We start from the raw sequence: 15,000 nt of genomic DNA on the forward strand, positions 1-15,000 counted from the left end.
AAACTAAAATCCAAAATTATTTATATATTCATCAACGTTCCGTCTTTATTTTAAGAATCATTTTGAAAAAGTTTTTAAATAAAGACTAACTGTTGATAAATGTATAAATAACTGTAGGTGTTCCTTTCCCTTTTTCCAAATCTCCTCACTCTCTCTCTCTCTCTCTCTCTCTTTCTATATATATATATATATATATATATATATATATATATATATATATATATATAATATATACATATATATATATATATATATATATATATATATATACAATATTATAATAAATTATTTAAATAGTGTATACTATACCTGTTGAACTTTACACATATTGATCACATCGACAAATAAATCTATATATACCAACAGATTGCTTTGTCTTGTCTATAGTTGCTATATATATATATATATATATATATATATATATATATATATATATATATATATATATATATATATGAAGTTATCTTGTGAGATTATAAAAGTTGAACCAAAATAGCTTATAGTTTTACATATGAATTTTTGATTCGTATTAGACAGTTTTCATTTAGCATTATGGTACCATTACTTCATTACGGTTTAGTTAAAACATAATGTCACCCCGTCCATATAGCACGGAGACATTATAAAAATTATGAAATAAAACTCCAAACTTTCTTTATAATATTATATAATATTAGTTTGTAAGCAGGAGATGAAAAATTTAAAATTAAATTACTGTATGTCCTGCGCTATTCAGATCCAGAACTTTTTTTTTAAATAACGAGTGATATACTTGTTCGACTAAAAAAGGTATAGACCCTAAATAATTTTGAATTTTGTATTTTATTGCTAAAGGTTGACCCCTCCCTCCACGTAAAAATATCACTCAGGGAATCCTGGGCCCAACTCTTTTCCTGATCTACATTAATGATCTTCCAAATCACATCCTTACATCATTTGTAGACATCTATGCTGACGACACTACCATTTATGGTAGCACATCTAAGACCGTAAACGACCAAGTTCTCTCCAATTCTCTCTCCTCTGATCTTGAGCACGTAGTACAATGGGGTAAAGAATGGCTGGTTACTTTTAATGCATCTAAAACCAAGCTTCTCTCTTTACATCATCAACATTCTGATCCACATCTGACATCAATTGAAATGAATGGCTCGCGTCTTCAGGAGGCCTCAAGTTTTGACAAACTTCTTGGCTTGACCATTACTCCTGATCTTAAATGGAACACGTACATCAAATCTGTTGCCAAGGCCGCTGGAAAAATGGTGGGATCTTTCTATCGATCCGGTAGATATCTCACTGCTGATGCTATTCTCTATCTATATAAGAGCCAGGTACGCCCAAGGATGGAATACTGTTGCCACATCTGGGCAGGAGCTGCTAGAAAGGACTTGGCCTGCCTTGATAGAGTTCAAAATAGACTTCGTAGCCTCGTAGGAGATGTCCTTTTCTCTTCCTTGCAACCTTTATCTCACAGAAGAGATGTTGCGAGTTTGTCTCTGATGTATCGTTATTTTCATGGAAAGTGTTCGAATGAGCTTCAATCTATGGTCCCCCCTCGCCAAACTTTCACAAGAAACACTCGTCTAGTTGTAAACACTATCAATAATTCCCCCCACTCTTTATCTGTGCCTAAACCTAAACGTAGATTCCATGAACAAAGCTTTTTTCTTAGAACTGCACGCCTGTGGAATTGTCTTCCGTTTTCCTGCTTTCCGGCTAACTACAATATGGTTGTCTTCAAGTCTAACGTAAATAAGTTCTTGATGAGCCGTTCCATATAAGTTATCAACTTTACCAAATTTTCATTACTAATGATTACTATAATGTCCAATTTCTACTGTACACTCTTTAACCCTTATCCTTGAGTGGCCTCTTGGCCTTGATAATGTGGTGATGCCTATGTAAAAAAAAATCGTTAATAAAATTCAATAATCCTTTTTGGCAATCCAAATAAACTTTAGTTTACGCTTGACTTATGTTACGTGTTCGCTGTAGTAGGTTATTTCCAATGCATCTGTAGATATAAATGTTAACATCTACTTTTGTCACTGGTACAAGATATATACACACTGACAGCGATTAAAACACAACACAGTTGAACTATAAAAAATATGTAGCTTTTATTTCAACCCAACAAACCAGCTTTTGATTATAAATTATTACTGCTGTTTTGCCGTTTCTAAAAGGCGGGTGAGGTGGGGTACGTGGTTGTATCGAATTTCAGGCAATGAAAAAAATGTGACAGCCTCGCTCTCTCTGACCGACGGACTGGCTTTCTCTTTGTGACGATTTTATTTATATAAACATTCCTCCTATGTTTTATATTTCTTTTGTCTATTGTTTCAATCTTTTGACCGATATCCTTTCATACATTTCTTGGTCAAATTATGTACTCTCTTAGACAACGGTGGAAAGTCCCGCATTCTTCACATGAAACCCATTTGCGTGTGTGCAACCCATCGAAAGTTTTTTTTTCTTCCCAGAGTTGCCTGCTAATATCTAACAATTATCCACCAAGTTTCGTATAGGACGTGAAAAAATGCCTATAACCCTAATGCTAACTAAGCTCTTGGCCCTGCTATGATTTGGATTGTGATGGCTCGTTTCAGTGCGGGGATATTTTATTGATTGTTCTGATGGATCTTATATATGAAATAACCCCACAAATAAAAATCTGGATGGTTACAGTCTAGTGAGCGTGAAACCCATTCAAGATCATCTCTTTTTACTGATGAGAAGATTACCAAAGTTCCCCGGATATAAGTAAACGATAAAAAAAAAGACAAAGAATGTTTCACGTTTATGACTCAAGCTTATTGGATAAATCAAGCTTGACGTAAAGTTTATTTGTATCAAATATGGTTGAATTGTAAAAAAGATATTGTTCGTTTTATTAACGATGCCACGTGTAATATTTATTAGGGGACTATACTCTATTTTCAACAAACTTTTGAGATCTATCAGTTTTTTTTTATCATACTAGGGTGCTCGCGCCATTAAAACGATGGCATACATTCGCATTGTTAAACAACTTAATTTTTCACATAATAATTAAAAAAAAAAACGATAGCCACTGTGTTAATAAAAAAGATATTGATACTTCAGTCAGTTGCTGATGATTAATGCTAATGTTGACTTATACATATTATAATATTACTAACTGGTCCCCCAGCGTTGCCTGGTCGTATAATACGCTTAAATATGATATTTTAATTCATACAGGTTTCGTATTTATAATGAGAGAGCCAATACTCTATTGATTATTTTTATTGCATCCAATATGTAGTTATTTCAAAAATATTAAAAAAAAGACAATAAAAGTTTGACTTGGATGCCCTCAGCTAGAATCGAAACCGAAACATATAGCACCTCAGAATTATTCGTTACTATCTGAGCTAAGTTCATACGCTTACAAAAGTTAAAAATAAGGTTGTAAAAGGTTTAAATATATATTTGCGCATACGTAAAAGTAACACGTTTAGTCAACTTACGCCTGCCAATTGCAATTTTGTTCAATTTCAACTCATTAGTTGTTCCAAGGTTCAAATCCCCCATATCAAGTTTAAAGTCTGTAGACCAAAAATTGACAGTGCAATTGTGAGGGACCTTTCCGCACACAGACAAACAGATAGAGTCATTATATATATATATATATATATATATATATATATATATATATATATATATATATATATATATATATATATGTATATATATATATATATATATACTTCTATAATTTTTTTTTGTGTATTGATATTCGTATTAAAATCCCTTTTTTCTATTTATTTAGTCATTTATTTGCTTCCCCACTCAGCAAATTAGGCACAAGGCCGTTTTTAATGTGGAAATGGGGGGGGGGAGGGGGACCAACTCCCCCGAGAGGGAACTGACAATTGGTATGAAGAGTTTTCCCTACATTGACTAAAACTGATTGCTCAAGAGCAATGGTCTGATATGTGGGGTTACCCCCACATATTACTTGATTGCAGCATCTGCCGGAACAGATACTACATTTTGAAAACAGAAAAAAAAACCCATCTTGGCCTGAAAGCCAAGAAGAAAAAGGCAAACCTTTTTTTCTGTTTATTTAAAAAGCAATACAACTTTGTTATATATATGGTTCGTGGAATTGTATTCATCTGCAAAAGATCTACCTTATTTGCATAATCTTTTAAACATTCATTTGAATTAATTCCCTATTAGTTTTTTCGGTTTTCTTATGGGATGATCATCTGTAGTTAACTATTACATGTAATTACATTCATGCAGATATTCTACATGATTTATACTTGCGTAAAAAACTTATAGTAAACACAAACCTCTTTCTATATATATTTATGTATGTATATATATATATATATATATATATATATATATATATATATATATATTATAATTATAATAATAATCGATAGAGAATTTTCTCTATAATAAGAAATACGTAATCTGCATGAATTAAAATATCATATTGAAACGTATCTTACGACCGGGCAAGGCTGGGCGGCCTGCAAGTATATATATATATATATATATATATATATATATATATATATGTGTGTGTGTGTGTGTGTGTGTGTGTATGTGTGTGTGTGCGTGTGTGTGTATGATATATATATATATATGAATGACATCTGTTTTAGTGTTACAATAACTTTATAGAAAATAGAAAGAAATATTAAAACAGCAGATGCAAAACCCGTATAATTTAAGTAGAGATGGTATTATGATGTTCATTGGATTCACGTATCTCTTTAACTGAAAGAATAGCTTCGCATAAGAACAAGTTATTTGCATTAACTCTATTATCGTTCTACGTTGTTTGGATACCAATAATTAAATCATAACAAGAAACACTCCTCGTCTACTTTTGTTGCCGAATTTATATATATATATATATATATATATATATATATATATATATATATACATTAATCTACGTGTACACATGTATATTTCGATGTATATGCAGGAATTATGGTGCGTCAATATAGGACAATACTGTGTCGTCGTCAACAAAACCACAAGAACATTTCTCAAATCATTTTTAGGCATTTTTTGGAAACACATATTTCCACCATCTTATTGTCCGATTCGTTTTTTTATTCAACTAAATAAGAATATCATTTGATTCATCAATTATTGAATAAAACAAAAAATAAAAAGAAACGCAAAAAAAAAAAACCCCAGACGTTCTTTTTTAGTCGATTACTCATTTCAAATCATCTTTTTTTTGCGTTTAAAACCGGAAGTGCCAAATTCTGCTTCCGTCTTTCGTCATATGATACAGTCGCCATATTGCGTTTTAGAAATTGCACCTTTAGAATACGCTGGAAAAGAAGACACCTTTTTTTATTATTAAAAAGTAATAATGTCCTGTCTTCATTCTCAGAAAGACAGATATTTTATCCGTTCTTTTAATTTTATTCCCTTTTCAATTTCTTTTATCACGCAATCCTTCATATCCACCTCGTTTTAATTTCGCCATTTTCCGTCTGATTTCATTCAACTAAACCATCTTGTCATTTTTAGGTTGTTATTATTATCATCGTTATTATCATGTTATCATATAATATCATTTTACTATAATTTTCTGATAATTTCCCCCTAGTTTATTGCCATCAAATCACGGTTATCCATTTTGATTACAATTGGCCAATCTTTTTTCGTGATTTCGTATAAAACTTTCAAATTGATGTTTCCATTCAACAATGTATTTTTGGCTATATTCGGCGAATTGCATTTTCCATTCTTTCTCTGCTTCGGTTACGTCCACTAAAAAAGAAAAAGAAAAATGAGAGATCAATAACTAGTGATAATAAATAATTTTTTTTTGTAATTGAAATATGCGAGTACAACGCAAGTTGATTTAAAAGATAAACATTTATTTGTCTAAAAAGTTTCGCCGATTTACATCTTTATTAGGAATAGAATCAGTTTGTGCTTTTTCTTTTTTCATTTAAATCTGAACCCCTCCACACCCCCCCCCAAAAAAAAATATCGTCGTTTAGGATCACACTTTTTCTCGTCACTTTTTCTTATGGAATGAGGGTGAAAAAGAAGAAAAAAACACAAACTGATTCTTTTCCCGATAAAGACGTATATCGGCGAACCTTAGATTTTAAGAAATTAATATTTATTTTTTAAATTGAGTTGTACTGGCTTCTTAAATCCAAATATTTCAATTAAAATTTAAATAACGCAGCAAAAAGAAAAATCATTAAGCATTTATATATAAAGAGAAAGAATAAGAAAACAAAAACAAAAGACAAAGAAGGAATAAAAACAAAGGAGTAATAAAAGACTAGAGAACGAAGGAAAAAGAAATTAAATAAATCATAAAAAAAATAGTGGCATCGTGTGGAAATTCTACGGTGCTTTCTTTATAACTCAGTATAATTTGCTGTTAGTAATATTTCTTTTAGAATAATAAATACCTTTAGGGTGAATACTACTGAGCAAAAAATGTTCTTTCTTCAGTAAAATAATTATAATTTTCAGTTAGATATTTAATAAAATAAACATATTTTTTAAATAAATAGAACAAATATGTATCTTTTATCTATACAATTATAAAACGCTGTGGACCGTCTGGTTATCCTTGTTTGCTTGAATCTTGTATTATAATAAAAGTCGGAATTTGTCATCGTCTCAAAATTTAGCGTCATGATGTCATTTCTAGTAAACTTTTCAAACTTAACGACTAAGGCTGGAACGCTATATATATTTTTTGTTTAAATTCTAGCTGATGGCACCTAATTTATATATATATATATATATATATATATATATATATATATATATATATATATATATATATATATATATATATACATATACAGGCGAAACACGTGTCAGTGGATAATTATATTTCAAAAACAATATATATGCCGCTCCCCATATAGGAGTACCGAATTGCTTAAAGGGAAAATTATTCCCAACTTGCATTTAGGTAAAAATGCACTTTCGTAAATAACCGAATTCATTCAAAACGTATCGCAAAAGCAAAGACAAATTACATTATATATATATATATATATATATATATATATATATATATATATATGATGCTTGCAACATCTTATCAGACGAGTGACACTCTCTCAGACACTTCAAGTCCATGAGCCCAAAAATGACATTTTTTTTTGTCCTACCAGTGAATTCACACGCTCACGCAGGCATGACACTGAAGACGGCCATTGAGATAAATTATTACATGCTTCCAGCATTTCAAGCCTCCACACGCCACAGCTTTTCCATCGCCACAGGATCATTTTTATAGACAAATGCCTGAGGGAGTATCTAAGTAATTTGCAAATGTATATTTCGGTTGCCCACACTGAGGATTGAACCTTCAACCTTCAGGAGAATATCACTTTCACAATTGATTTTTCCTAGTACTCTAACCGGAGGTTATATCGATCGAAACGTTGTGGAAATCACACTCAAGATGAGAACAGTAGTCTGATGAATAATAATACAAATAACCAATCCTCATCTCAAAAATTCAGAAACGTCATGTAAAAAATCATGTTTCTCATTTTTCTTAAATCAGCCTTGACAGCATGTTTTAAAATCTCTCCATTTCTTTTTTCTACGCAAAATTTATCTTTCTTTTAATAATATTATTTGAACTCATTCCCCTTTTCCCTTGTACCCATTTGTGATTTATTTCACAGAATTCTGACTTTTGGATTAATTTGAACCATCTTCCATTAACGCGATTCCTTTGGATTTTACTTGTGGAAATGGAAATTTAATCAACTTTTTGGATTTTACCGTTATTGGATATTTTACCCTTCACAATACCATCCGTTCATGTGAAATCACCTTTTTCTTTCCCTTATTCTCTCTGCTTCACTATTTTTTTTACCAAATAAGATCTATGACTTACTTATAATTTCATTAAATACTTTTGCAAGCAAAATCCGATCCCGCATTTTGCTAATCTTTAAATGAGAAGGAAAGTATTTCTTCGAAACTCTGCGGATTAAGGACTATCCTCTTATTTAGTGCTTCCTTTTTAAAATTAAATATGTTTTTAAGTCTTTTTCAAAGTGTTTTTAACATGTTTTATTAACTACTTGTTCCTATATATATATATATATATATATATATATATATATATATATATATATATATATATATATATATATATATATATATTTAACTTTTGACGTCACTACTACATATTGGGTACAATATGGTAATTAATTAATGGAGTATTGGCTCAATAATAATAAATACGAAATCTGCATGAATTAAAATATCATATTTAAGCGTATCTTATCACCGTAAAACGCTGGTGGCCTTCTAGTATTTATTTTAAATTGTAGCAATTTAATTTGTTCTAAAATAATAAGTATTTTCTATCTTATTACAATAAAGATAATTGTCAACTATATATTCTTTCAAATCCGTAAAACGAATGTTATTTCTTAAAGTGTATTTATTTATACTAAATTACACTCTTATAGCTGAGGAGACGCCATAATTTGATATTGGAACAATTCATTTTAAAATGGTAAATCGAAGTTTTCTTACCTTAGCGACATCGGATTCATCTTTGTTTGTCGGACGATCTAATTTTTAAATGTGTGATGACGTCGTATAAACACGAAATGTTTTTACATATTATTTATATCTTAATGATTATAAAACTATGTGGATCGCCCGGGCATCCTTGCTTGCTTGAATCTTGTATATGACCTCTACAATTATATAAATGCAACTTTGTCTGTGGGTGTGAGTTCGTTCCTTATAGACTCCGAAACGGCTGAACAGATTTTCTTTAAAATTTACAGAACTTCAATGTATAAGTCTGGGAGTGATCTTAGTTAAGTTTTGTCTCAGAATACCCCCCCCGCGATAATTACCGATAATCGATAATCGAAACCGTTATTTAAATTTATCTATCATCAGTAAAACCATTTTTCCATGTCGTCACTTAGCAGTAATGATAGAACAACGGGCCGTGAACATTCTACTGTGCGTAAGACAGCGTGTTTGTTTTTTGCATGCCGTGGTCTGTAGGTTCAAACGGTTATGGTTTTGGTATGTTCTCAAGTGAGGACCACATTATGACACCTCACATCTTCGAAATCGGCTTGAAAGTCAACATCGAAGTGTACGTGGATGTAGTGATCCTATTGTGCAATCAGCTGACCACTGGCATACCTTGGATGTGGCAGCAGGACTCAGCGCGGGCCCCCAAGTCCAAAGAGACCCAGGCTTGGCTTCAGAAAGTGTGTTACGACTTTATACCCTTCTCTCACTACCCCTCCCCCTCCCCTCGACCTGAACCTGCTGGACTACTTCCTTCGGTCATACGTCGAGAATTTCACCCACATGACCTCCCACAACACCAAAGCCAGTCTGATCGCCGCCATCAGCAGAGTATTCGCCGAATTCAAACTCGATCTTCCCCGTGCCTTATCTTACGACTGTGCCTCTATTTGATCTGTATTATACCAGATCAAATAGACAGTTTTTCGTGTTCATATGTATGCATATGATGCAATCTGTAAAACGCGATAGGGTAAAATCAACTGCATGTTGTATTCTAATATATAAACGGCTATGTCTGTCTCTCTGTCGGTCTTCATATTTTCAAACTCGATCTTCCCCGGAACTAAAACTGTCAGAGCGGCGCTATGAACCTCAAATGATTGGATTTTTTACGGGCCGTTCTTTTATGGATCTTTAGCCGGTTTAAATTGTTTTTAAAAGGGTCAAAAATCGGTCAAAATTGAAAAAATTGTTCAACATTTTGTACATCTTAGTCTATTTTTAATTTTTAATCGGTTTATATGCGTACGTTGATACAGTGGTAACGCCAGCATCTTTGAATGATACAGTTTCGGTTTCGATTCTAGCTAGTGGCACTTAAATACTTATTTTTTTACTTTTGAAATCACGACTCTATAATAATATATACGAAATGTGGATATATGAAAATATCATATTTAAGCGTATTTTACGTCCGGGCAAACCGAGTGCCCTTTCTCCTGCTAGTATTTCCACAAACTTATTGTACGAACAATTTTTCTGAAAATCTTAGATGATGTTTACTGACAATTTCTTATACAATTAATATAATTTAAATTAATATTTTCAAAATATTAAAAATATTATACTAGAATAATACGAGAGAGATACACATTTATAGTATTGTTTCAATTGATATTAATATTCTTTATTTTTTATTAATATATTTTTATTTTTTCATATAAATATATTCTGTATGTTTATATATTTTTTTATTATATATATTTCTTTAATATTACGCACACACACACATATATGACAGAAAGAAACAACTATTATATATTACCAATAAATATTACTAATTTTTTATTGAAATTTTTTATTTATAAATTTTATTTTTCATTTATTACATATGTTTATATAATTTTTACATTTACATATATATATAATTACATATATGTATACATCTGTACTCTCTACTATTATATAAAGCCACTTTGTGTGTGTGTGTGTGTGAGAGAGAGAGTTCCGAAACAGCTAAACCTATCTTTTGCAAATTTCATACAAAGGTAATTTATATGTCTGGCAGTGTTCTTTGATATGTTTTGTACAGAAATTCATCCAATAAGCATCGAAAATCGAAAAAAAAAAAAAAAAATCCAGTCTTAAAAAGTCTTTCTTTCTTTTACATACAAAAGAAGAATTTTTACAGGGAAATATTTTACGTTACACCGGCTAAGGGAAATAATAAAATTTCAGCAAATCAATTCTTCTTTAAAAAAAAAAAAGATTTATTATCATCGGGAGATATAGCTCAGCGGTAGAGCATTCGACTACAGATCGAATGATCACCTGTTGAAGCTCAGGTGTTAATTTTAATTTGTTCTTATTAATGAGTTTAATTACGATAAAAGAAGAAACACTATTTAAAATCGCTGCAATAATTTCTTTGTTTGCATATTTTAAAAGTAAACATTAATCAGAAGTGACTTTTCCAAAGCATTCATTGTGAAGCCCAAATATTAGCCGACGTGATATTGCACACAAGTACAGACGGAATTAGATGAACAACATAATTATTATTTTAAATATATTTTTGTGAATTAGTCCACCGGGCAAATTATTCCTCATAATATATAATAATTAATAGAGAAGTGATTTTATAATAATACATACGCAACCTGCATAAATTAAAATATCATGTTTAAGTGTATTGTACGACCGGGCAACGCCGGGAAACCAGTTTTATTATATATATATATATATATATATATATATATATATATATATATATATATATATATATATATATATATATATACGGCATTATTACGTTGACACACCTGTTCCCGCTGGATCACCAAAGTTGAACAACGTGTAACCTGGTCAATACTAAATGGGTGACCATTTGGGACTTCCATGTGCTGTATGTGCTCTCCGCTTATCTCGGCATTGTATCTAGTCGTCCTAGACTTCTCTTTGCCACTGGACTCAAACAGTGACGATTCAAGAGAGGTGGGTTGTGATTGCACAACCCTTGCCTCTCAATAACACCCGCAGCTGCCCCTACAGGGGGTATCCTTTGTCTTTCGAGACTGAACGGAGGCATTGATATATATATATATATATATATATATATATATATATATATTATATTTGCATGTATGCACATATATACTATATATAATATAAACATAATATATATATATTATGATGTGTAAACATTATATATGATGATTGCAACGTCTTGTTAGACGAGTGCCACTCTCTCAGACACTTAGTCCATGAGCCCAAAAATGACTTCCATCGCCACAGGTCCATTTTTATAGACAAATGCCTGAGGGAGTATCTGTACACAGATGATGTTACAGAGTCTTAGCTTTGTACGACAGCTAAGTCTCTCTCTCGGTTCAAAATGTTGAGATCCAGCAACAAGCAAGAGCACGATAGCCAGCAACAAGTAAAACTGCAGACCAGCTTTATGCGGGTACTGGTCTCCCGCTTTATGTTTTTTTATTTCAGAGATTTGCTTCTTCTAGAAAGGTGGCCTTCACCACGGCTTACGGGAGCCCTCTCCACCTCAACACACACATACATACACACAAACACACACGGTGCTAGTTGGCCGTTGATCCCGAAAAAGGTCATTCGCACTTTGGAAGGTCTTGTTTTTAATCCTTCAGGGAGACTAGTCACCCTCTTCACCAAACATATCTGGTGGGAGAACTAATTTAGTCGCCGGTGACCCCGACCATGACGCAGGTAGTACTGGGTTACATGGTACCAGTAGCATATAACATGACCTGACATAATTATATATATATATATATATATATATATATATATATATATATGTGTGTGTGTGTGTGTGTGTGTGTGTGGGTACAAACAAATGAAAATGAAAATAGATGATATCTATATGCAATGATTGGACGATTAAACATTTGGTCGTTGCGGTCGGACGTCGAGATTGTGTTTTTTTTGCGTCTACTTTTTGCCAATTTGACCTCAGAATATCTAAACTTGGCATCAACGAAACAGAGGGAATTTGCAAACAAGCTTCAAGATTTTTTGGCAGCGATAGTATTCAGCAAGGATTTGGCACACCTACAAGGTGGCAGCCTATTAAACTGGTACGTTCAGGTACTGCGGGGTAAATGGAAATTACTATCCTCTACTCCAGCGAAAGGATGGCTGACCTAAGGGTCATCATTGAATGACGGCGTTGTTAGCCACGGTGACTCAGTTTTTGTAGTATAAATTGTATGATAATTTTTCATATATATATATATATGAAACATTATCATGCAATTTATACTACAAAACAATATATATATATATATATATATATATATATATATATATATATATATATATATATATATATCTGAGGTTATTATTTTCCAGAGGTAAAGTAACCAACGGAATTTAACGAGGTTAATACGAGAGTGTCCAATACAGATGTAGGGCAAGATACACTTTTTATTTGTTTTTACATAAGCAGTAATATATTGCTACACATTCATACATAATAACTAGCTGACCGAAACATGTTCATGACTGTGTAGCAACGTATTTCTGCTTATGTAAAAACAAATTAAGTTTACCTAATTTTATACATAATTAAATTAGGTATTCGTTTATACTTACGTATATCTATATGTAAGGAGTAACTTTTTTTAAAATTTGATAATGATTCTTTTTAATTTCAAGTTCAGTTTCTTTAAAATTTTACTTGACCTTAACGATATTGACGTTAATCTGTATCAGTTTTGCGTCTCCTTTTAAAATTAAAAGTTGATGTAGTTGAGTCTTTTACTATGAAATTGGGATCAGAAAAAAATTAAACTGAAATTATTAATTGAGAATCGAGCTATATAACTTTAAACGTTATTAGTTAATTCGAATTTGACATGTTTTAATTTGAAATTCAACTATTTTAACTTGACAGTGAGCTTTTTAAAATTTAATGTTAAACCTTTTTAATTTGATAATGATCATTGTATAAAGCGGTAGAAACGGCTTCAACGTGTTTCAAGTTCGTCTGTAATCTTTCACAGTTTCAGTCTTACAAAAGTTATGTGTGTATCTGATATCTCAACGCGCGCCACCTAGTATTATTTCCAAGATCGCGAGATGATGCATTTGTGTATCTTAAGCCGGTAGCTTTCTACGAGGCGTTGATGTTTGGCGTCTGGTGTATTTCGGCGTCGGAAGAAGGTTACACTCAAGGTTGACGTTTGGTATGCAGTCGGCGGTTAGTTACCTGCGTTACGTGTAATAGGGTGAACGTAGTTGGACGCCATTGCAATGTAGATACCCCACCCCCCAGTTGCTACAACAATTCTCTTTCTTCATCACCTCTCTCTTTCTCCTCCTCTCTATCTTTTTACTTCTCTCTTTCTATATAGAGTTAGGTATAAATAAACACACACACACACACACACACACACACACACACACACACACACACACACACACACACACACACATATATGTTTTAATTAATTTTCTTCCTTTGAAGATTGTACCACTGGGTATGGGACAGCCAAACCAGCTGCCAACATTGCCCTGTTTTTTATTGAAACCAACCGAGAGGTCTTTTTAGTATCCTCACTGAGCGTGTGTATAATTAAAGAATATTCTTTTATACTTACATATGCTAGTGTTTCATGCTTACGCTATCATCATAGTAGGATCACAATTCCTGCCGGTAGGGAGATTCGAACCCAGCCACGAAGCTACTTTTTACTCCTTTTGCTAGGCCTCTATTTCCGGGCCACCAACAATTGGCATGAGAATGAAGGGAATTAATAACTAATAACCGCTCAATTCGGGCGCAAACATTAAACAATCCAGAGTGTTCAAACGACGGAAGTCATGAACATTGCATGAATGTTAGTTGACTGCTACTTAGTTTATATTTCCCAGTTAGTGTCCATCCTAAAGTATTCTTAAAAAGGGGCTTGATTATTAAATAATAATAATAAATGGGGCTTGATTATTAAATAATAATAATTAAAATAATTTTTTTTCATACATGTTCTTCTAAACTGATTAACAGATAATTATAATGTTTAGGATATATATCCTAGGTAACACGGTGACCCGGATGAAAAATGAAAATATCACTATGAAATATATATTCTCAGCAACGCAGTAAATACCATGGGTATATTATAGTCTGGTAAACTTCAGATATATTTCTTTAAATTTATTTAAAACTAGAGGGGTGCACCCGACCTTGCCTGATCGTAAAATATGCTTAAAAATATTTTAATTCATGCAGATTTCGTATTTATTGTTACAGAGCCAATTTTCCACTGAATATTTTATATATATGAATACTAGCAAGTCGCCCTGTGTTGTTCAGCTGTGAAATACGTAGAAATATTATATTTTAATTAATATGGAAACTGAACAATGTGCATGTATTATGTTAAGTATGGTGTCATCAGCAAATATACCAATATACAATTTTATCAGGGAGGTCATTTATGAATATTAGAAATA

General features: G+C 32.0%; 2 protein-coding genes across 5 annotated transcripts in view; one reads left to right on the plus strand and one right to left on the minus strand.

The window, feature by feature from the left end:
- The window catches only part of LOC145297611 (uncharacterized), a 346,611-nt gene that overhangs the window by 260,744 nt on the left and 70,867 nt on the right, over positions 1 to 15,000 (plus strand). The window lies entirely within an intron of this gene.
- Positions 5,177 to 15,000, minus strand: part of LOC145297612 (acetylcholinesterase-like) — a 1,140,889-nt gene continuing 1,131,065 nt past the window's right edge. For all 4 annotated transcript variants that reach the window (XM_080143678.1, XM_080143677.1, XM_080143679.1 and 1 more), the window contains one exon: positions 5,177 to 5,775. In XM_080143678.1, the coding sequence (XP_079999804.1) occupies positions 5,633 to 5,775 (143 nt within the window). In that variant the 3' untranslated portion in view covers positions 5,177 to 5,632. The remainder of the gene's footprint in view (positions 5,776 to 15,000) is intronic.

This window comes from Euprymna scolopes, chromosome 18 (assembly GCF_053919585.1).
Source record: "Euprymna scolopes isolate OS-2025 chromosome 18, ASM5391958v1, whole genome shotgun sequence".
NCBI lineage: Eukaryota > Metazoa > Mollusca > Cephalopoda > Sepiida > Sepiolidae > Euprymna > Euprymna scolopes.